At 36.1% G+C, this 22,165-nt stretch overlaps 1 protein-coding gene across 2 annotated transcripts in view; it reads right to left on the bottom strand.

Annotated features, from left to right (window-relative positions):
• The window catches only part of LOC142341540 (uncharacterized), a 60,566-nt gene that overhangs the window by 14,806 nt on the left and 23,595 nt on the right, over positions 1 to 22,165 (bottom strand). For both annotated transcript variants that reach the window (XM_075392554.1, XM_075392552.1), the window contains 5 exons: positions 14,657 to 15,322; positions 6,296 to 6,733; positions 2,467 to 5,196; positions 1,817 to 1,981; positions 1,463 to 1,635 (listed from right to left, as the gene is read on the bottom strand). In XM_075392554.1, the coding sequence (XP_075248669.1) occupies positions 1,463 to 1,635; positions 1,817 to 1,981; positions 2,467 to 5,196; positions 6,296 to 6,733; positions 14,657 to 15,322 (4,172 nt within the window). The remainder of the gene's footprint in view (positions 1 to 1,462; positions 1,636 to 1,816; positions 1,982 to 2,466; positions 5,197 to 6,295; positions 6,734 to 14,656; positions 15,323 to 22,165) is intronic.

Raw genomic sequence — 22,165 nt, 5'->3', positions numbered from 1 at the left:
TTTATGATTCTAATCTCAAAAAGATTGAGAAAACAAACGGCAGATAATTACTTATGAAACTAAGCTAACTTTTTCAAAGAAGCATGCTCAAACTTATGAATCAAAAAACCACTACAATTAGATGTCTAATCACTGCAATTAAAACAAAAACAACACATATACGTCTTCTTTGTATATACACAAGAAATGCTTTCATACTAATTTAAAAAGTAAATTAATCATAGAAAAAACGCCAAGTAACAGAACAAAATTCAAAGGCAAAAAAATAGTTTAAAAACAAAACGAAAGCCGGAAGAAAACTCCAATCACTAGTAATAAGTGGAAATTTTGGAAAAAGCTCTCTAGAGAACTCCCTGTACTGCCTTATGCTGAATGAAATCAATTGCAAAACGAAGAAATGACGAAAATCAAAGAAAAGCTGAAACCATTCAATTTTTCAACAACTGAAAAAAACAATATAACAAATATGAATGTAGGTGCAGGACACAGCTAGAATGATTAAAAATGGAATGTGAAGAATATGTACACAATGTGAGGAAGACAGTAACAAAAAGATTAATTCTTGATTTTTAAAAGCTAAAAACTTTAAAAACAAATCTAAAAAATCAAGAAAAACGAATACATCTCATTGTTCAGCTTCAAGATTGAGTCATCCCAGACAAAGATCTAACCTCCTCAACAGAAAAAAAAGAAAAAGCCGAAGTCAAACATACGAAAAAATTTTTCAAAAACTTGACCACAAAAAATGACTGAAAATTTATTGAAACAAAAATAACGTCTCTCATATTGCACAATAAGACTATTTCTAGTAATTAAAACCAAAATAAACAAAAACTGAGAAAAATTGGATAAAAAACTACCAAAATCGGATTAGCATATGTACATATTTATAAAACCAAATTTCATCAAGGCAGAAAGAGGCACTGTTCAAACGCATTTTCAGGCTCTGCAAAACACGGTGGTATCAATTTTCGAGGTTTACATGTCAATATAGCATCGAAAATTGTAATATTTTTTACAAAAAACAAATTACAAGCAAAAAAACTGGGCCACATAGACGAAAAAACGTTTAAACACGGTTATCTAGAAGTGCCATTCAGTCAAAAACTATTTTTCAAAGTCAAAAATTCATTCATTAAATGCAGCGCATGATCAAAAAACTTCTCTCACTCAGAAAAAATTAGTTCACACGGCAATTTTATTCACTTTCGCTTTTAGGTCAAAACATCGTCTGAACGAATAGTACTTCCGGTAAAAAAAACTTAAGAAAACCAATACTCCTCTTCGAGTCGTTAAAAAACCAAGAGAAGGCCAATAATAGCTCCAGCTATCGCTGTGCGGCTATTAAAAAAAGACCGACAGCACTAATAAAATTGGTACAAACTTCGTTTGAGAGCAATTAAACACCTTATAACATTATTGAATCTGCTCTTTCTTTGAATAATCAAGATGGCATAAATACCTCAGGTAAAAGGAGACGGTAAGGCGTGATGATGAACTGACGTGGTTCCCCTTCACAGGTACGGTTGTCAGGGGACAACCAGACCCCAGGTGGGCAGAGACATCTGGGGTTACGGGTGAATGTTGGCACGCAGATGTAGCTGCAGGACACATTGGCACACTGATCAACCACATCTAGAAAACAAACAGAATTAATATCTTAATATGATCTCGATAAAACTGAACATTTTAACACTAAAAGCAAAAATGCAGATATTTTTAAAATGTTTTCAATATTTTTTATTAGAAAGTTGCGACGCTAGCGGAAGAAATCAGCTACTGGCTGGTCATTTTTAAAGAATGGAATTAAACTAACTGAGACTGTGAGAGTAAGCTGCTATTTTGGATACAGCTTGGTCTCTCTTCTTGAGCATGGAGCTGCTGCCTTTGAGAGAGAGGATCAGGTCGTATTTATCTGTCTTCCCAATTCCATTGCGATCCGTCTCTATCCAGAACAACTCTCCATCCAGCGAGGCAAGACCTACAACATCCAATTCTCTGCTAAATGGGTCCGTTACTTTTTACGTTACTATGATTAGGAGATGCTAATTCTTTCCTACGGAGTCCGTATCTAGCAAGGAAAAGTACAATGGAACAATAATTAAAAATTTGCATACCCATTTTGAATAGCCGAACATGGCACTTCAAAAATCGGTCTGCTAAACCCTATTTTGGGAACAAAGAAACACTATGTGGCTGAGTAAGTTAAAACTTCAAAATAGTCAACGGTACAGTTGATATCTCTCGAGGTCTCGAAGATTTTATCATGTAAGGTCATCATAAAAGCAAACTCAAGTAGAAATACGCCTTTTGATTCCGCTCAACACTTTCAGCAACTGAGATCAAAAATATCAGCGACGAACAACAGTATATGAACTGCCTTACAAAGAGATGTCACAAGAAAAAAAAACCGAAGACGAGTTGGAAGAATTCTTCTTTTTAGAGAACAATTTTAATCAAAATTACCCGCTGGAGAATAATACCGTTGTCCCAAAGAGATCTGCTGTCTCACGTAAGAGCTGTGCGCCACTTCAGTTGAGCTGTAGCGAACTTTGTTCACGATATCGTTCATGTCTATAAAATTGATCAGCTGCTCCGCAATATCAATTGATAGTCTCGGTTGAAACAGTGGCTTAGACTCCTCATTGTTGCTCTCATTATCAACCTCACACGTCAAACAGAACTCAGTCAATATCCTCCGCGACCCCGGTTCACCTGTCATGTCAATTTGATTGACACTTCCGTACGTTTCTTCAAAGTCAACAGGTTCTATGTCACTTTCGGGATCCACTAACGTCGGCTTTTGCCTCGTATCGTACCAAAACAGGAGTCCTAAGTTTGGATCTACAAGCAGCGATCTCGGCTCGGTGATATTTGCCGACACTAAAGTTCGAACCCTGCCTGGTAAGTCGCAATGGTCAATGTAGCAGACTCTAATATGTCCCGATCCTTTAGCCACGAAGAACACTAACCTATGCGTGTAATCGAGTGCGAAGGATTCAATCTCCTGGGATCTGAGAAATCGTCTGAGTTCTCTACCATCGCTGATATTTGCTTCAACTAAGCACCTTTCTTTTTCGGCTGGATCAAAGTAGACTATAGTTCTATCAATAGGATTATAATCCCATAGAAACAAGTCCGCGGTAGCCTCCAATGCTGACACTTGCGGATGTTGAGTAACTTTTTCACCCGGGCGGTAGAACACAATTTCAACCCGATTCCCACTTGTAACTAATAAAACATTGTCAGTTCGTGGAATGCACCGCGTTTGATTGACAGGATTCGGTTCGTAGCCGAACGAGCAAGTACACCTCGGCTTCAGTTTCCACGAGGGCTCATCGGAACCTGTGCTTGGACCGAGAAAACAAAAATGTTCACAGATTTCACTTCCTGAAGCGTCATAACAAAATTCTTTGTTCATTCTAGGTTTGCTTTGATGAAACACGGAAACAGCTCTAATTTCACTCGTCTGTAGCAAGATCGCCGATTTTTCGTCCAAATTTGTTGTAGAAAATTGGGGTTTAAAACTTTGGCAAATTTGTTGCTGCTGTTTCTGTGTAATATTAGCTAAGGATAATACATTGTCACTTGAAGTAGAGGAGTCAAAGACTGAGGTATTAATTGCACATTTGATTATTGTAGAGTGATTTGTTGTAATTATTGAGCGATTAAAATAGTCAAAAGTCGCTTTCCGATCCACTTTTGCATCACAACACACCTTTTTTAAGGAACCCGTATCGTCAACTTTTCTCGTTCTTGTACTCACACTGAAAATGCCATCTTCCTTCATGAACAGAAACTCATCCGAAACTAAACTTGCAATTACTTTCGACGGTTCACTTGTCACAACTTTTTTGCTAGCAAATGTACCCCGATCTGATCCGTCCATTCGAGCAGTATCAATTCTGTAAGGTTGCGCCGAGTCCGACCAGTAAATATAGCCCCGATCCAGATCCAACGTTATATAATCCGGTGACCAGTTATCAGTAAAAACCAGAATTTGCACTTCGTACCTTCGCCTGGATATGAGATCAGTTGCTGATATTGTATTATTTTCAACGTCCGTCCAATACACTTTGTGGGTTATGTAGTCTACTGCAATTCCCCAAGGTTCGCCGAGGTTGCTGACCAAAGTTCTTCGACCAGTACCATCATAGTTGATGCTCTGAATTGACTTCGTTCCAGGGTCTGTCCAGTATATAACATTAGTGACCGGATGCCAAGCAATATCACGCGGACCTTCCGATTCTATCGAACTCTTCGATACCAGAGTTGTTACAGGTTTGGTTGAGTTTTTACTTGAATTCAAAGGCAAGTCGATTTTGAAGAGGCCTTCACTGTTCGCAAAAATTAGAAATGGGTCAATAATCAGTTCGCAGTCAGTTTCAAATAATAGCCGGTATCCTTTCGGACAAATACATTTGTAGCTTGTGTAAGTGGGCAAACAGAGATACTTGCACGGATTTTTACGAGGACAATGATTGGACGTCTCTTTGACAGGCTGTCGCGATGGATGGAAAACCTTCAAATCCATAGAATGAGATGTCGGAATTGACAAGTTGATACTGGCTCCCGTCATAATAGGCGCTGGTCTGTCATCATTCATTCTCGAGCTCAAAGGATACATCTCATACACAATTTTGCTTCTAACTTCGCTTACATATAGTCGATTATTAAATAACTCTAAACCGAAAAGCTTTTGGTTTTCAAATTGAAGGTCCGTTGTTAACAAAAATAAATCAACTAAGGAATTTGTCGACGTTTGCGATTCCAAATCGAGTCCAGCTACTATTGAGAAAAAGTTATCGCTGAAATAAAGCACATTTTTAGCATAGTCCACAGCTAACGATGTCGGTGAAAACCGCTTGAAAGAAGGAATTTCATTTGAAGATTGGCTGTAGCGTTGAATGGAACGCCCCAAAAGAGTAAGCCATCGAAAATCAGATCCAGATATCAATTCACTTAGACTGCTTCTATCACCATCCATTGATAACTTGATTATTCTTCCGCCAATAATTGGTCGTTCGCAAACAACAATTGAACCTTTTTCGGGTACTGCGACAATACACGTTGGCTGGTTGAGACCAGAGTAAAGTATTTCCTGTTTTTTACCATCCAATGAAAAAACTGTTACGTTTCCTTCTAATGGGTGCGTCAAAAATACGAGATCGTGGATCCAGTCCACTGCAATGCCACCTAAAGAGGAAAGTTGAAGATTTAGAATATGGTGTTTTATTTTCTCGAGAATTAAAAGAGTAAAAACAAACATAACCTACTAAAGTCGGGTGAACTGCTCTCAAACCGGTTGGCTCGGTAGTACCCAGCTGATCAATTGATGGGGGGGGGGTATGTTTGGGAGGGCTGGACGGACGAGAAGGGGGTCCAAACCACGCCAGGTGGAGGAGAGTGGACCGGGGGGGGGGGGGTTGATTGGGTTGACTGAGCGGGTGGTTAAACTCTCAAGATTAAGAACCACACTTCACATCATGAAATTTTTGCCTCAAAACAGTTTTGGTGAATCGCATTCTAAGAGACTGGTTAGGCGTAAGGCTCTAAGAGAACAGAGAAGTTAATGCCCTCAGTGCGTTACCTGTTCATCCCGTTTTTGAGGACGAAAAGGGGTCAGACAAAATTGGCCGAGCAAAAAATTGCATTAAAAAAGACTACAGGACTAATACAATTGCTACAAATTTCGATTGAGAGCAATTAACCGCAAAATAACGGACGAATTATTCCCGAACGACTGGTGGGCGCCCGATTTTTTCGTAGCCTGCGTCATCCTATTTTCTAAGGGGCTTCATATAAAGTTATTAGAGCTCAGATAGGCCATGGAAAGTGGCAGTTAGGCTTCAGCTTAATTGAAGGGGCGTAAGTGAGCGCAGCGGGGGGATGCACCGGAGGGCTGATGGGGTGGCAACCGGTGGGGGGGGGGGGCAACAGTGGGGGGTCAATCTCTAAGAACCGCCCTTCGGACCATAAGTATAAGTCTCCAAAACAGATTCTGTGAATTGCATACTTGAACACTAGTGAGCTGAAAGGCTCAAAGAGCACTTAATACCCACTGGGCGCTACCTGCTTATCCTGTTTTTGAGGACGAAAAGTCAAATGCGTCTGACGAAAAATTGGTCAAGCGAAAAATCGCATAAAAAAGACCGACAGGACTAATATAATAGCTACAAACTTCGTTTGACAACAATTAAACAGTACAAATATAATGGCTGCAAACTTCGATTGAAATGTATTGATAATTGGGCAGAATAAAAACAATTAACAGTTAATTTAAAGAACTTCTTACCAATTTTTGTTGATACTCGTATCGTTACGTCAATTTTTCTACTGTCAATATTGTATCCTACAACAGTGCGACCGTCTTTTTCCATATAAAATAGCAGCGATTTCTCCACGTGAAGTGATAAAGGCGAAGAATTGTCTAAATTTTCTAAATAAATATTGGAATGTTCAGTATTGGTATTGATAGATTTGTGCGAGTCGGTGGGACTCAAACCCTCGCCGAAATACTCAGATGGTAATTCGAGCGAGACAAGTTTTGATCCAGCAGCAAAGAGTTGAGCGGGTTTTGTGACGTCAGAAATGCAAGAGAAAGTATCGTGGGAAGATACATGGAATCCTTGATAGCAAGTGCAGGTTTGTTTGCTAGGATCTGTTGAGCTGTGGCTGCACAAATGGTCACACGCACCCCTGCAGCTGTGTACTCTAGGTCTTCGCTCAGATCCTATAAGAACAACATCTATTATAATTCAAACTTTGTACCATGTCTTGAGCAGCAAATTATCAATATTCTACAGAAATGTTTCTCTAAAAGTGGGAAACACACTAGTTTAAAATTAAAGAACAGATAGATCATGCTCTGTCTGAGCAATTCAAGAGTATTTCATTTCAACTTTTGCCAGTAAACCAATTAATTGTCGGAAAAAATCTCAATTTTGTCAAGAAACTTGAGGATTCATCGTTTAAGGTGAATACTTTGTTCAATATTTGATGTAGCAACAATCGATAGCAAAATCATAACCTCATTTCTAATTGAAGAGGATTGCAAGGAGTTAAAGACAAAAATCCCAAACTACCATTAGCAAGGTTTATTTTAATTTGGCAACCAAACACATCCAATAAGATAAAGATGAGGACCCAAGCCATTATAAACTCAAGACATCAATTTTTCTTGTAATTAAAGCCTTGAAAGAGCAAAGAAATTTCATTGCTAAAGGTTTAAAGCTCGCTCGTATTCTCAGCGCATGTTTCTACAAATCTGACAAGCGATCATAAAAAGCTGTCTGTCTGTCTATCTCTGACTCACATTTAGGCGACTAACTATAAATGATTATATACTGGACGGGACAAATTATCAAAGAACTTGAAAAGGGGGTCAGGGTGCATTTATTTAGCCATAAAAAGATGAAGTTGCGTTCCAGTTTAACACCTGACTTCACCACATTTACAATCGGACTAGCACTCTCTGCTTGATTGAACTTTCAGACTGCTAATGATGCAGGCCCAATTTAATTATGTTGTACTGTTTAATCAGCCTACGAGTAGATGCAATAAAGACCCACTCTCTCAGACTCAATCATGTCCTGTAACTGTACTACCCTTCTGTTCACTTGATGTCTGCCCTTTTCAATTCTTTCACCGGGTACCAGGCTAATTAGACTGCTACCAAAGTAAGTTAATGAGGTCTATTCTGTTGTGGTTACCCCCTCCACCCATGCTTCGGTCGTATGACCGTTAACAATTGATATGCTTTTAAGCCTTTATAGTTCCATATAAAATTGCAAAGGCTAAATGGCTAGTACATTCTTATTATGCTATACACAAAACCTTATCATTGTAAAAAGCCTCATTATGACACAAGCTCAAAAAATGATAACTTTGTTCATAGATAAAGCAAATAGATCCCATATGCTTTCTATGGTCTCACTGAATACAAACAGTAGGTATCAATAGCGGCTATTTGTATCGCGGTCTAAATAGCGGTAACAAAAGATACAAAGGCAACATTTTGCAGCTTGCAATGTTCTGAAATTGATTCTTCTCAGCGCCCTCTAAAATCATTTTTAGGACGACAAAACATATTCAACGAATCCTGAATATTTTTAAAAAGACGAAGAAGTAAAAGTAAATTTTAAAACAGCCAATTCAAACATAATTGGCACATTTTCAGAAAATAGCTGCGATAGCTTCAATTGAATTAGATTTATGCACTATAAAGTTTCCCTCAAAAAATCTTCAATTAGATTGAGATATCCCTTAGTCAATTTGAGATTGAGGCAAATCATGGGACAAAAAACTACATGTGAACGAAAAAGTCCCTCAAATCTAGAAATGATTTAACACATGCAAATCAGTGAAAAATTGCATGAACGAATGACGAACAGTTGATTGAGTATTGACATCACCTGTCGTAACAGAAACAGACGACAAAATAAAAACCAGGGGAATGCCAATAATAGGGCCACTCAGCTATCACAGTAATTAATTAATTAAAAAACTTCCGTTAATGTAAATGTCAACAACGCAATTAAACGAAGCTTATTTTCAATTTTTTTTATTGTAGGAGCTCGCAAAACGACATCGTTTCTCTTATAGAACATTTTCTTGATTAAAAAATAAAAAAACCGAAACAAAATGATAAAAACTAAACTAATCTTTTGTTGATCTTCCATAAATAAAACATAAACCGACAAATGTCGGAAGAATTGCTCTTGAACGACAGGCGAGGCAATTTAATTCAGGGGCTGTAGCCTAGATCAAATTATGGGTGCAAAAAATTTTTCCCCCGCCGGGATTCGAACCACTGCCCTCCCGATCCACAGCCACAACTACTTACCACTGCGCTACAGATCACATACCTCTTATTCTGCAACCGAATTTATATTAGCTTTACTTCAGAGCAATAGAGATCACTCAAAAATGAAGATCGAAGCGTGAAAAAGTCACTTGAGAAGTCAAAGAATGTTCTAGAAGAAAAGCGCAAAACTGTCAAGCGAAAAATTTGCATAAAAAAGACACACACGTTTACAATAACTGCTATGAACTGCGTTCAAGAGCAATTAAAAAACACTGATTTTCTCAATGACCTTTGAAGAACCTTGGCAGCATAAAAGTTTCAACTATCACCCACAACAAATGTTATCCAATCAGAGCAATTTACATCTGAGTGCGACAAACAAAAATTAATAATGAGGAAGAACAAATATCACACAATGAACATCCTGCCAAAAAAATTTAGAATTATGCCGACTTTTTCTCCAGAAAACATAGCTGTAAACACAGGATACAGAATCTCGAGTAAAACTTTAAAAAAAAAACAAAGCGGAAAACATTTCGCTACAAAGTATACTACACCACTGGGAAGCAGATGGAGGCAAAAAAGTACAAAGACGTATTTGACATTCAAAAAAAACCACCGAAAAATATTAAACTGTAAAAACTGAGAAACAACGGATTCCATTTGCCCCGTTTCAGCCTTTAGTATAAAAGAACTTGCCCCACTAAAAAATTGCGATATATCAATTCAATCAATTTTTTTAATCAAATATATAATACTTTGAAAAGGACTAAATGCAAAAGCTGATTAAAATTTTTGCACTTCAGTTCTTTTCAACACAATGTAAAATATTTGATTAACAAAAATAGCTGCCCTGGTCTGTTTATTTGTTTACAGAGGTTAAATTGAGTACCAGTCAGAACAGCATATTTTTGGAATAATTGGTCCAAAAATCGGGTCTTAAAACGAAAAACAACTTTGCAAAACAGAGTTCATTTTTCATTTGAGAGAAGTCGTCAAGACAATTCTTCGTTTTATTGAAAATAGACAAACTTATTGGCCAAAACAGTACACTACAAGCAAAGAGAAAAACACATAAATCACAGCTCCGAATTCAAAACATAAACCGACTAATGTCGGAATTGCTCTCGGACGACAGGCGGGTAGAAAGACATTGCACCACGCCGGGATTTGAACCACTGACCTCCCGGTCCATAACCAGATGCACTGACCACTCGCCCATAAGACCCTGTTTTTTGCTATGATTTAACTGATTTTATATTAGCAACAAGCTTTACTTCGGAGTGAGAGCAATAGAGACCACTCAATAATGAAGAATAAAAGAGTGAAAAAGTCACTTGAGAAGTCAAAGAATGTTCTAGAATGTTCTAACAGCGCCAAATGGTCAGGCAAAAAATTTGCATAAAAAACATAGCCAGAAGAATTTCAGAAGCAACTCGAAGAGTCGAAAACCGTAACTGCAGCTGAAACCATTACCATTTGTATTAAACTATTAACTCATTACCTCTCCAGGTCTGATAAAAAAATTGGTGAAATTTAAACTACTCTGACTAAGAGAAACAAAAAGAAGCAAAATCTCATATTATTGAGAACATTTGTTAACAATAAAAAAAATCCGAATAAATTAGGATGGTCTAAATATTGATAGGCTCAAAAGGCAGACAGGACTATCAACTGCACTAGAAAATTTCATGATTCTAGTCTCAAAAAAAGTCGCAAAAGCAAACGGCAGATAAAAAATTTTGGAAGTAAAATTTTTCAAAAACAGTGCTCAAAGTTAAGAGTCAGAAAACCACTAAAATTAAGATAAAAACAACACATACTGCTTCCTTGTTGTATATATGCTAGATAAAATGAAATCATACTAATTCAAGAATTATATTAATCATTGAAAAGACATAAGCAAGAGAATAATATTCAAAGTAAAAAAAAACGTTTAAAAACAATACCAAGGTCGAAAGAAAATTGCAAAAAATAGTAGTAAGTGGAAATTTTGAAGAAGGCTTTCTAGCAAACTCTCAGTACTGCCTTATGTTGAATGAAATCAATTGCCAACCAAAAAATCAATATAAAGATTAAAGATGTAGGTGCCAGGAAAAAGATAGAATGATACAATCTAGCATGTGAAGAATATGAACACAATTTAAGAAACACCGTAATAAAAAACTAATTCTTGATTTTTAAAGTTAAAAATTAAAATAAATAATCAAGAGAAACGAATATTTTTTATTGATCAGCATTCGAAACATAGAAAAGACAACAAGTCATCCGAGACAAAGATCCATCCTCTTGAACAGAACAATAAAGAAAAAGCAGAATTCAAACATACGAAACATTGAAACGTTTTGCAAAAAAATGTCAAAAAATTTTTGAGACTGCATTTATGAAAAAAACTGTTTTTCAAAAAATTAACGCCAAAAAATGATTGAAATTTCATTGAAACAAAATTCAAGTCCTTGATGTACAAAAAGACTATTTGAAGTAATTAAAACCAAAATACAAAAAAAACAGAAAAAATTGGAGAACTACCAAAATCGGATTATTATATGTACAATTTCATAAAACAAAATTACATGGAGAGAGGCGTAGAAAGAGGCGTTGAGGACGTGACCTATCAAACTGAAGTCGCCATATTAACTAATTTTTGAAAAAAGGCGGCTGAAAGATCCAAAAATGAAGAAATTAATAGAAAAAAGCCAAAAATTAACTAAGAAATCAAAAAGATGTGCCAATTATGAACTTGAGACGCATTTTAAGTCTCTGCGAAACACTGTGGTATCAAATTTCGAGGTTTACAATTCAATAAAGCATTCAATTAAATTTATTTCTACAAAAAACCAAATTACAAGCAAAAGAACTGGGCCACTTAGACGAAAAACGGCTAAAAACGGTTATTTATATGTGCTATCTGTCAAAAATACTTTTCAAAGTCATTCACTAAACGCAGCGCATGATCAAAAAACTTCTCTCGCTCAGAAAAAAATAGTTCACACGGCAATTTTACTCACTTTCGCTTTTAGGTCAAAACAGCGTCTGAACGAATAGTACTTCCGGTAAAAAAACCTCAAGAAAACCAATACTCCTCTTCGAGTCGTAAAAAGACCAACACGTTTACAATAATTGCTATGAACTTCGTTCAAGAGCAAATAATTATATACATGATTCTAGAACAAGATCAACTCAAACTGATTCTGAAGTATTAGATCCCTACACATCTCGGGATGCAGCTCAAGTATACCTGAATGAATTTCAGTTACCACATCTTCAAAAAGCCGCTTCCAAGGATGTTATAAACAACATTATGGACAACAATAACTGTTTAAATTGAAACAATCGAGCCAGTTTTGACGCACTTCCGATTTCACTTTTAGTGTAAAATGCCGACTGTGAATCAGTTCAACTCATTAAAATTTTGTATAAAAATTACTTACATAAAATTTTATCAGTGATGACAAAGATCTGAAAATCTAACGAGGAGATATCTAGAACACGCAAATATCATGTTAAACAATCACAAACCAAACATCGTTAAGAAGTGTAAACGTTTGCTCGGACAGAAATTTAAAAGCACAGAAAACTATTTATAAATACAGGCTGAGGTGCACAAAACAATAGTAGAAGTAAAATGAGTAAAAGTCAGCAAAACTCAATTCAACGATGAACCAACTACATCAAATTTTACGGCATTCAAAAATTACGCATTCGAGAAAAATCACGCATCTGGCGCAAATAGCTCCGACTTTTCACTTATAGGCATTCTAAACGATAATTCAAAAACTTCAACTGAAACAATTGCAGTTAATATAAAAAACTACGTTAAAAGCTATCATTGAAAATGATTCGCGTACAGTACAAAATTAAAATTTTATATTTTTATTTTATCAAAAAATATGAGGTTCAAAGAAATGTTATAATGTAATAAAACTATGTTGACACTGGTCAAATCTTCAGCAACTGTGATATCCTTTGCCTGCTTTTATGGTGGCATCAAACTGTCTGTCTTGCATTTAGCTATGACAATCTTTTGATCTCTTTAGAAAATTAGCTAGAACTAGCTAGAGAACTATATAGAAAATTAGAAATCGTTAGCTATTAGATGATGTCATCTTTATAAGGTGCTAGATTAATATGGTAGATTATTATCGTGATAGAATGGTATCTAAGAGCTATGAAATGCTTTACTGATAATAGAAACATAATCGACCGAGTCGGGCGAATTGTTCTCAAGCGACCGGTTGGCTTCGCCAATAGCTAGCCACAGGGGGGGGGGCTGCACCGGGGGCTGATGGGAGGTCTTCAACCTCCAGTCCTCCAACAGCCCTTCACCAGTCCTCCAACAGCCCTTCACACCATAAGAATAAGTCTTCAAAACAGTTTCTGTGAATAGCATACTTGGAGACTAGTGAGCTGAAAGGATCTAAGAGCACTTAATGCCCGCTGGGCGCTACTTGTTTATCCTGTTTTTGCGGACGAAAAGTCAAATGGGTCAGACAAAAAATCGGTCAAGCAAAAAATCACATTAAAAAAGACCGACAGGACTAATATAATAGATACAAACTTCGTTTGAAAGCAATTAATAAATAGAGTACAGCTAAGGATTATTTTAAAATAAATTGGAAGTCTGTTGAATTGCTCTCAAACGACTGGCAATAGTTGGCTTCGGTAGTAGGTAGCTTAATATCTAGAAAAATAGCCTCTCTATGACCAAGTTTTCCTAAATTGTATTCTGAGTCATGTTTTTCTAACTCCCCAGCAGTTTTGATGAAAAGTATATGCAGAGATCAGCATAGCTCTGGGAGCAGTAGACAGAGACTTAATGTCCCCGGGCTTTGCAAAATTAAACCGTTTTTAAAGACGAGAAATCAAACCGCCCAAGCGAAAAACCCGATAAAAATACAAATCTATTCGCTTGTTCAGTGTTTTCATATTTTATTAATAGTACTATTCTAATTTTCTTCCAATACAATACTAAATATCACTAATATAATTTTGTCTCAAGCGAAAATTTTTAGTCATTCAAAAGTTTTCCGGTTAACAACCGATCGACTCACCTTGGATCAGATATAAAGCAAGATATACGAAGAGTAGTGAAACATTACCCATGACCAGAGTACAGGACAGGTCTTTTTTTGGCGGTTAATGTGCTAAAATCTATTCAAAAACAGATGCCATTTCTTGTTGGAAAACGTACCAAGTTCGAGCCCAATTTTTCTGCTACAAGATCAACCGCAAGATACGCCACATTTTAACCTCGGGATCTGAAATGCTGAATGAATGAAATCGAATATGCATTCAAAAATTGGCGTTTCAAAGGAAATTTTGGAGCCAGCTCGCAAAACTTTGATCGCTCTATTTTTATCAGCATGTTCAGCTTTCTGTCATATTAATTGACAGTTGAATGAAATTTCATAAACAGTTTCTTCTTCCTTGAGAAGCTTATTTGATAATTCAAAATAATCGCACTGATAACTTAGATGTATTTCACACAATTTTTCGGATCTATTCTGTCTGCGTGTTCTTTATGCCCTCCAATTACAATTCATGTGTTGTTATATAGCACGTTACTATTTAAAATATAGCACATGCGCCGGGGGGCGTAAAAGTTTTACGCCCACCAAGCTGGGGGAGGCCGAAACATAATAGATCCCATTTTTGTTATTTTTAGATGTCTTTCCCACCTTTAATTATTTTTAAATACTTAAAACAGTTTGTCTGATTTCTGGATACTTCCGCAACTTTTCATAGTTTTAGGGTAAATATTGCTTTCTTTAGTACATTAACAATAACTGCTTCAAACATCGTTCGAGAGCAATTAAAAAATCAAGGAACGAACCCGAATGCAACGCTTACCGGATAGATCGTTAAAAACTGTCGATGTACAGAATCGTGGATCCTCGTCAGAAGCGTCAGCACAATGCGAAATTCCATCACACATCAGATGCTTTTCTATGCATCTCATCAGACCCTTCTCGTCAAAACACTTGGAGTACCCTTTACTCTCTGTACATGTTGAAGAGTACTGAATTGAGGTACTTTCACAAAATGCGCGACTTTCGTGAGAGGCTAGATAAGGATAACAAGGATGGACACTATTGCACGTTTCAAAAGTTCCACAACCTAGATAACTCGGGCTGTTCTTAAAACTAGAGGAGCAAAGATTCTTCACGCCTTTACAGAAGCAGTCCTTTTCATCAGATCCGTCACCGCATTCATCTATACCATTGCATTGCAAAGCTTCCGGAATGCATTTTTTATAATTGTGGCACTTGAACCAGTCTGGTGGGCATTCCGTACACACTTCGGGTGATTCGTCCTTTTTCTTCTCACACTGGTCTTCGGGTTTAGAGTTTTCACACTGGCAGTTATTGCTACCATCGCACACCCAAAACTTATTTACGCAATGCACGCTGTTCGGATTGACCCCAGGCCGCTCTGAGATTTTCCCTTTCCCAAAGTAGTTATGGCACGAAAACTTGAAGACGGATGTTCCACATGTAGCGTTGTACAGCACCTCGGCTGAAACAAAGAAAAGAATTGAACTTTGCCAACTAATAACTATCTCGTAGAATAATTGACATATCAATCATCGTCGTAAGTTCAGTTCACCTTGAAAAGGAGTTCCCGCCTGCAAATAAGGTATCAAACTTTTAAATGAAGTTTCGTGGCCCTGTTTCGAAAAATCAACTTCAATGATCAAATTTTTAAATTATACGAAAAGAATTATCGTTCGACAAATATGAATTTTAATTATTTTGCTCTTCCGTTTTTCATCAATATTTGAACATTCTCTTTGCATCCAAAGTTGGCTACCAATTTTAAGATTTGTTTTTAAGTTTCTGCCCCCGTGCCCTTTATAACAATTTATTGCAGAAAATGTGCTGCTATGTGTGAATATTTTTACACATACGCGTTAATATATGTGTGGAAAAAGCATGCGAGCGTGTCATGGTAGAAATTTTTGGATATCTACTAAGAATTCAAAATTATGGGGTTTTATTTTCTAGCGAGAATAAAGCACACAGTACTTCTGCCAAAAACGTTCAACATGATAAAAAACAATGAGTTCCATATGAATTACAGCTTTGCCATATTAGATATTAAGTCCCGTGACCTCACGGTAACATGCTTAATTTTCTGTAAGCTTAAAGCATGTACATTATTCCACAAGCTCGCTCCCTACAGCATTATAAGCAAAATTGGAAATCTATTTTCATTAAACATTCAAAACGCGAGAAAAATTCCAATTAAGTTCAAAGAGCAGTTCAGATTAGAATATCGGCATATTTTAATCTTTTTATTAATCATGTGTTATTTTTCATGGAGAGCTACAAACACTTCGCTTGAGAAAAGCCTCCATATTCTTAACAGTCACAATTAATATCATTATAGTTATTCCAAAAATGACAATTATTTGAATCCATAAGCTTTTTCAAACAACTATTAATTAAACATCAAAATTCAAAGTTTCATCAAAAATCAAATCAAGCTTTGTCAAAGTCAATATTTCGGAGAGAAAATGAAACAACTGAAATCATTAAATAATTGAATAGCAAAACATACAAAATCAATCTTCTATAAGAAAATCAATTTGAGACAAAGAAATGTTCGATTTCATTGAAGCTCGAAAACTTGAAAGCATCACTCAAAAAGGAAAAGATTCCAAACTAGAGCATGAGTTGCATATCCATGAAACTTAAATATTGGTCATTCACCAATTTCATATTTTCTTTATTCAATAATTCAACAAAGATGGAACATGAATGTACTTTAGCAATTTCGATGCATGTAAGAGTGCATTTTTGTTTATTGATCTTCACTTGAACTCGTTTGATTCCTGAACATGAAAAAGACATCGTGGAATATCTATTCAAATTTGGAGTATTTCGCCGCTCATATCAAGGCATACCTTTTTTTCCTGATTTTTCCATGACTCAAAGGAACCCACATCACTCAAAAACAAGTTGGGTCGGCGCAGAAAAACTTTTAAAAATCATCAAAAGGAGGAACAACGCAAAAAAATTCCAACTAAAAGAAAAGCAATAACATGGTGACCGAACATATATGGCTGATTAAAACACGTTATTATTGAAAAACAAAACAAATTGATTTTGGACACATACGTGACAACACATAACAATGCAAAAACAGCTTTTCTAAATTACACCTATTTTTTTTTAAAAAAGCTGACATGAGAAAACATAACCGACTAACGCCGAAGGATTTCTCCCGAACGACTAGTGAGAGCTCGAATTCATTGCAACCTTTTTCAGCTCGAAATCATTGCAACCCTTTTATTGGTTTTTATGAAAAAAACTTCGCATAAAAACCAATACGTTTACAATAATTGCTTTAAACTTCGTTCGAGAACAATTAATAAAATAGAAACATACTCGCCAGATTGCCAGAAACATGCTGGGATTGATAACTGTAACCTCTCCTATGATTGAAACAAACAATGAAAAGATAATAAAATTGACAAAAAAGACGCGACATTTAGATTGAACTGAGTATTTTGGCTCAGTCCAGCTTAATGAGACGATAGATGGATTAGTATCAATACCAAACACAGCTGGCAGATTGTCAAAAAATGCGACAGTTTTGCATGCCCGCAGTTTGAAAACACCAATAAAAAGAATGAGACCTAAATCTTTTTAATTGATTAAGATGTAAAAACTGCCCTCAAATACTCGTCAATAAGGGTGAGACGACATGAACTCCTCCAACTAAAGTGAACAAAAGTCAATTAGAGTGAGGAAAAGTCATTTTGGGAGCGATGTAATTCGTGTGCAATCAATTCCTTTTTAAACTTCTCCCTGTATCTCTATAAACTATAGGGACTCCAGCTGCACAATTTTTTATACTGTGAATTGGTTTTGGAGAAGTTAACAAGAAACTTATTAAATGAAAAATTGGCCTTTTAATTATTTCATGTTTTCAAAACTTTTCGGCTAATCTACGTGTGTTTGAATTTAGGGTTTAAGTGGTTACATGACAATATACCCAATGCCATTCTACCCAATGCCAAAATACCCAATGCCATTATACCCAATATGCCAATATACCCAATGCCAAAATACCCAATGCCAATATACCCAATCGTAATAATAACAATAATCACTTTGATGCTAACTTTGATAAAGAATGCTCATTTTAAGTTCAAAGGCGAAATGGTATGGCCTAATTGTGCTTTAAAGAAATGACGTCAACTTTTAGAACGCTTGCACAGAAAAACATAAAAGAGAACAAACAACTTGACAATTGAAATGCCGCTTTTAGGTTAAACCGCCTTTTAGGTCAAACCGCCTTTTAGGTCAAACCGCCTTTTAGGTCAAACCGCCTTTTAGGTCAAATCGCCTTTTAGGTTAAATTTGTTTAAACTTAACACATAAAAGATAACAAAAATATCACTGCAAACATCAAAGCGGAATAGGCTTTAATAATATTGAATTTTTGGTTAGCGGCATCGAGTGATATCTTCTCCAGAAAAGTCCTAATGCAGGGATGGTTGCCTTGAAAAAGGGATGTAACCCCCAAATGCCAGCCTTCAACTGCATTTGTTGTTCTTGCTAAGCCTTCAGCTGCATCTTTGTTGTGGTACATTTATAAGAGCTCCATTTTGAGCATTTCCAATGCGTAGTAGCTTTTGTTTCTAACTTCTTTTGAAACTCATGTCCAACAAGGATTAAAGTTAATCGGTTCTGTTGGGACGTACCCCAAGTTATTTCGCTCATGTTTAGCGTCTATATTTGGCCAAGTTTAAAGACTAGAATAACGAGTCAAGTTTCTTTGAACAATTCAGTTTCTGTGATAATTTTGCGTCTTGTTTTCTTAAATTGCGTCTAATTAGTTAATTTGAATTTAATGGTAGACTGGTACTCTAATTGTGGGATTATACCTTAATTTCAAGATTATAACTATTAAATTATAAATAGGGTAGTTTGGCATTGGGTATAATTTAATTGGGTATAATGGCATTGGGTAATTTGGCATTGGGTATTTTGGCATTGGGTATTTTGGCACATTGGGTATTTTGGAATTGGGTATTATGGCATTGGGTATTATGGTATTGGGTATATTGTCCTGACACCGGTTTAAGTTAATAATAATTTAAGGGTTTAAGTTAACTTAATAATTCCAGAATTTTGTTACTTAATTAGTTTTCAAAGAATAGCTTTTTGATTTTTAGGATTAAAATTAAGTTCATAGATTTTCTATGATAAACGATGACCTTTTCAAAGAACACAGCCAACAGATTTTTCAATCAAACACATTCCGTAGTTCTGTTTTGCCTTTTCTTTCTTTTTATGTTGTCAAAATTAGAAGCCAAAAAATCTTCAGAAAAGAAAAAAAAATTCTTAAAATAATTCTCCATTGATTCATTTCGCCTGTGATTCTCTGAAAAAGATTTTCAACAAAACAGTTTTTGGTCCAAGAAATTTGTGTAAGAAAAGAGACGTACCATCGAAAGAAATAAAATGTACCTCCCAATGAAAATATCAAAACTTTCGTTTCAAATTAACCCTTCGGTTAGAAAGTTTTGTTCAAAAAGCCAGCAGACAGAAATCGCCCTGAAATTAACTAATTGTGGAACGTTATGCTTTCCGCACAGAAACTTAAGCAAGTCGTCTTGTTATATTCTATGTGCGATATTGTACCAAATCGGGAAGTATTTTTTAGTTCAAGACATTTTGCCTCAGATATTTTCAGCCACACTACCTATGAAGTTACCAAATTTAATTTTTTGTCACTAGCCTTTTTATTGAACTATACTGCATTTTACAACGGCCTCTCTTATCATCCTTAATCAAGTACAAGAAGTAATTACAAGTCCTCGCTGAGTCTGAGGCAGTTTCCTTTTATAGATCTTTCCAAAGATATTTCAATGTTCCAATTTTGAATTGTTGTTAACAAACACAAGACCAATACTGTTTTTTCTCTTTATCTATTTTGCCTTAAAAGTGTCCACATTCCATTCCAATTTTATTAAATTAGTCATTTTTATGACGAAACACGCAGTCTCAGGTTTACAACACAACTGCAGCCAGGAAACGCCTAGAGCGCCAGCTAACATGCAAACTTCTTTCTTCCCGAATTCACCAACAAAGGAGGCTTGAAATTTTTATGGCGCTAGTGTACGTTTTTATCATGACTTATGCCAAAGGGCAGTGATAATTCTGGATTAGTAGAGCGATAAATTCCAGCCAGCATAAAACCGCACGTCAGTTAGGAAACAAAAGGTAGAGTAAAGAGGGTTGAATTTAAAAGTGAATAGCCTCTCCACTCTATAATTCCAATGTTCTATTCTTATCCGTGTCATCGTGGAGTATTGATGGATATTACAATGGGGCTATTTTAGCGGTCACGGGCACTATAACATGGTATGAAAGGCTTTTCATATCGCATCACTAATACAAGGCAGTTGTATTTGGTGCAACGTGTATTGTAAATTTTACTGTCATTTTAAAATTTAACAGTCGTTTTTAAAGCCCCCCGAGGACTTAATGCTCAAGTACTCTCATTGCGCATATTTAAAAAGAGGTTAACTTTATTACATATTACATTAAAAAAGTCGATATCACTTTTAAGATAGTCAGAGGGCAAGTGACCTCAGATTTAAACTGCAACTGTCAATGAATAAATAGAACTTGTCCTATGATACAATCGTAGAGAAAAATGTCATTCATACTTTGATTTTCTTTAAAGGTTAAATGCTCTAGATGATTTCACTATTAATTACTAAAAAACTGCAAATTCAAAATGTATATTCCATCAAAACACTGAAAAAACAAACATCTTCCCCTAAAGAAAAATTAATTTACCTACAAAATTCAAGCGCCCAAAACTCCAGGACTTCAAAGTTCAATACCTCATGAAAATTACTATTCATGTATTTTGTGTCTTCATATCAAAATTAGTGAAGTAATGTGGAAAAGTATTTTGCTTACTGTGCAGCGATAAAGAATTTGCTAACTCGGAGAGAGGGGTTTATATTTAGGAACAGAGGTTTATGTGTCTGCATTTGACATATATTGACTTATGAGAGGGAGATAGATTAGTGTCGTGGGATTTTTCAACTTTTTATAAGTATATAATCGCAACATCTGCGCTCACTTTTTATCCATAAGCCCACTTCTAATGGGGTACCTATATTCGCCCATTCATCCCTGATAGCTCGCTCTAGTGAACTAACTACCTTTCAAAGTTCTTCAAAACCATCTCACAACAAAGAAAGTATAATTGATGTTTAAGCAACATTCTCTTTTTTAGCATTGGCTAAAGTTGTTTTTGATATTCCACATCCGATCATTTCTCATCGGAAAACACGAATGAAATCTAGTCTGTTCACAATAGCGCATGAAATTTTTCATATTAAATCAGAGAAAAAGCAACAAACAGGACGCACAACTTGATCGCATTCAATTACGTTTCAGGCTATGTTTACTCATACGGTATATGAAAACTTCCAAATGTCATTTGGTTAAGTATGCACACAAACCCGTTAAAACTAAAGTGAAGTAAGATCATTCAACTAACAACCGGAACATCAACTAAAGTCTTCGGTACATATAAAATGTTTAAAAGTACTAAATACTATACGGAAAATGACACCAGTTAACACCATTACAATTTGAACCACTAAGTTAACTTGGCACCGTTAAGTCTAGTAAAAGCAACTCATTCACGTGCGCTGTAACGACGCTATTGAAGTTACCTTCCTGGTCATTTTCAAAGACAATTTTCCTTGGCTTTAAGGAGCATTTTTGATGTGGTCTCATTACAGACAAGTGATGTGTAGATACAAAAGGAGTTCTATGCAAATCACCTGTTTCATCGTGATCAGTTTAAATTAAAAACTCATTTAAAACCCGGATTTGAACAATTTCAAAGACCGGGCAAATCAACTTCATTTTTTGGCAATTATTTGCGTCTATGAACCTGTTTGGAAGGGAGACAAAATGACCAGGGTAATTTGTCTATTTATAGGCCCGCACTTTCGGCTCACCCCAGCGACCCCAACATAATAGTTGATACCCGTTTAGTGTCCTAGGGTCTTTGTTTAGTCTCGATTGCGTGTCTCACTAGCAAGGTGATTTGGGGAACTACAATGGGGGTCTGCGGGTTGTTTTGGGTTGGGTCCCCGGTCGGATTAGCGCACTTTGTTCGACCGAGTTAATTTTGTAGCAGTTGGAAAGATTTAAGAAGCAAATATTTCCACATTAGCTATCGACTACTAGTTATTAGAGACTTGGCCTTGTTTCTAATTATTAGCAAGTGGGGGAAGGCTCTAAAGCATGCCACCCACGGAACAACACAAAACACACACATCGATCAGACAAACAAGCAAATACTACCACTGCC

Source organism: Convolutriloba macropyga, chromosome 6 (genome assembly GCF_964194025.1).
Source record: "Convolutriloba macropyga chromosome 6, txConMacr16.3, whole genome shotgun sequence".
Classification (NCBI taxonomy): Eukaryota; Metazoa; Xenacoelomorpha; order Acoela; family Convolutidae; genus Convolutriloba; species Convolutriloba macropyga.
This window is presented reverse-complemented; position numbering and strand designations above follow the sequence as displayed.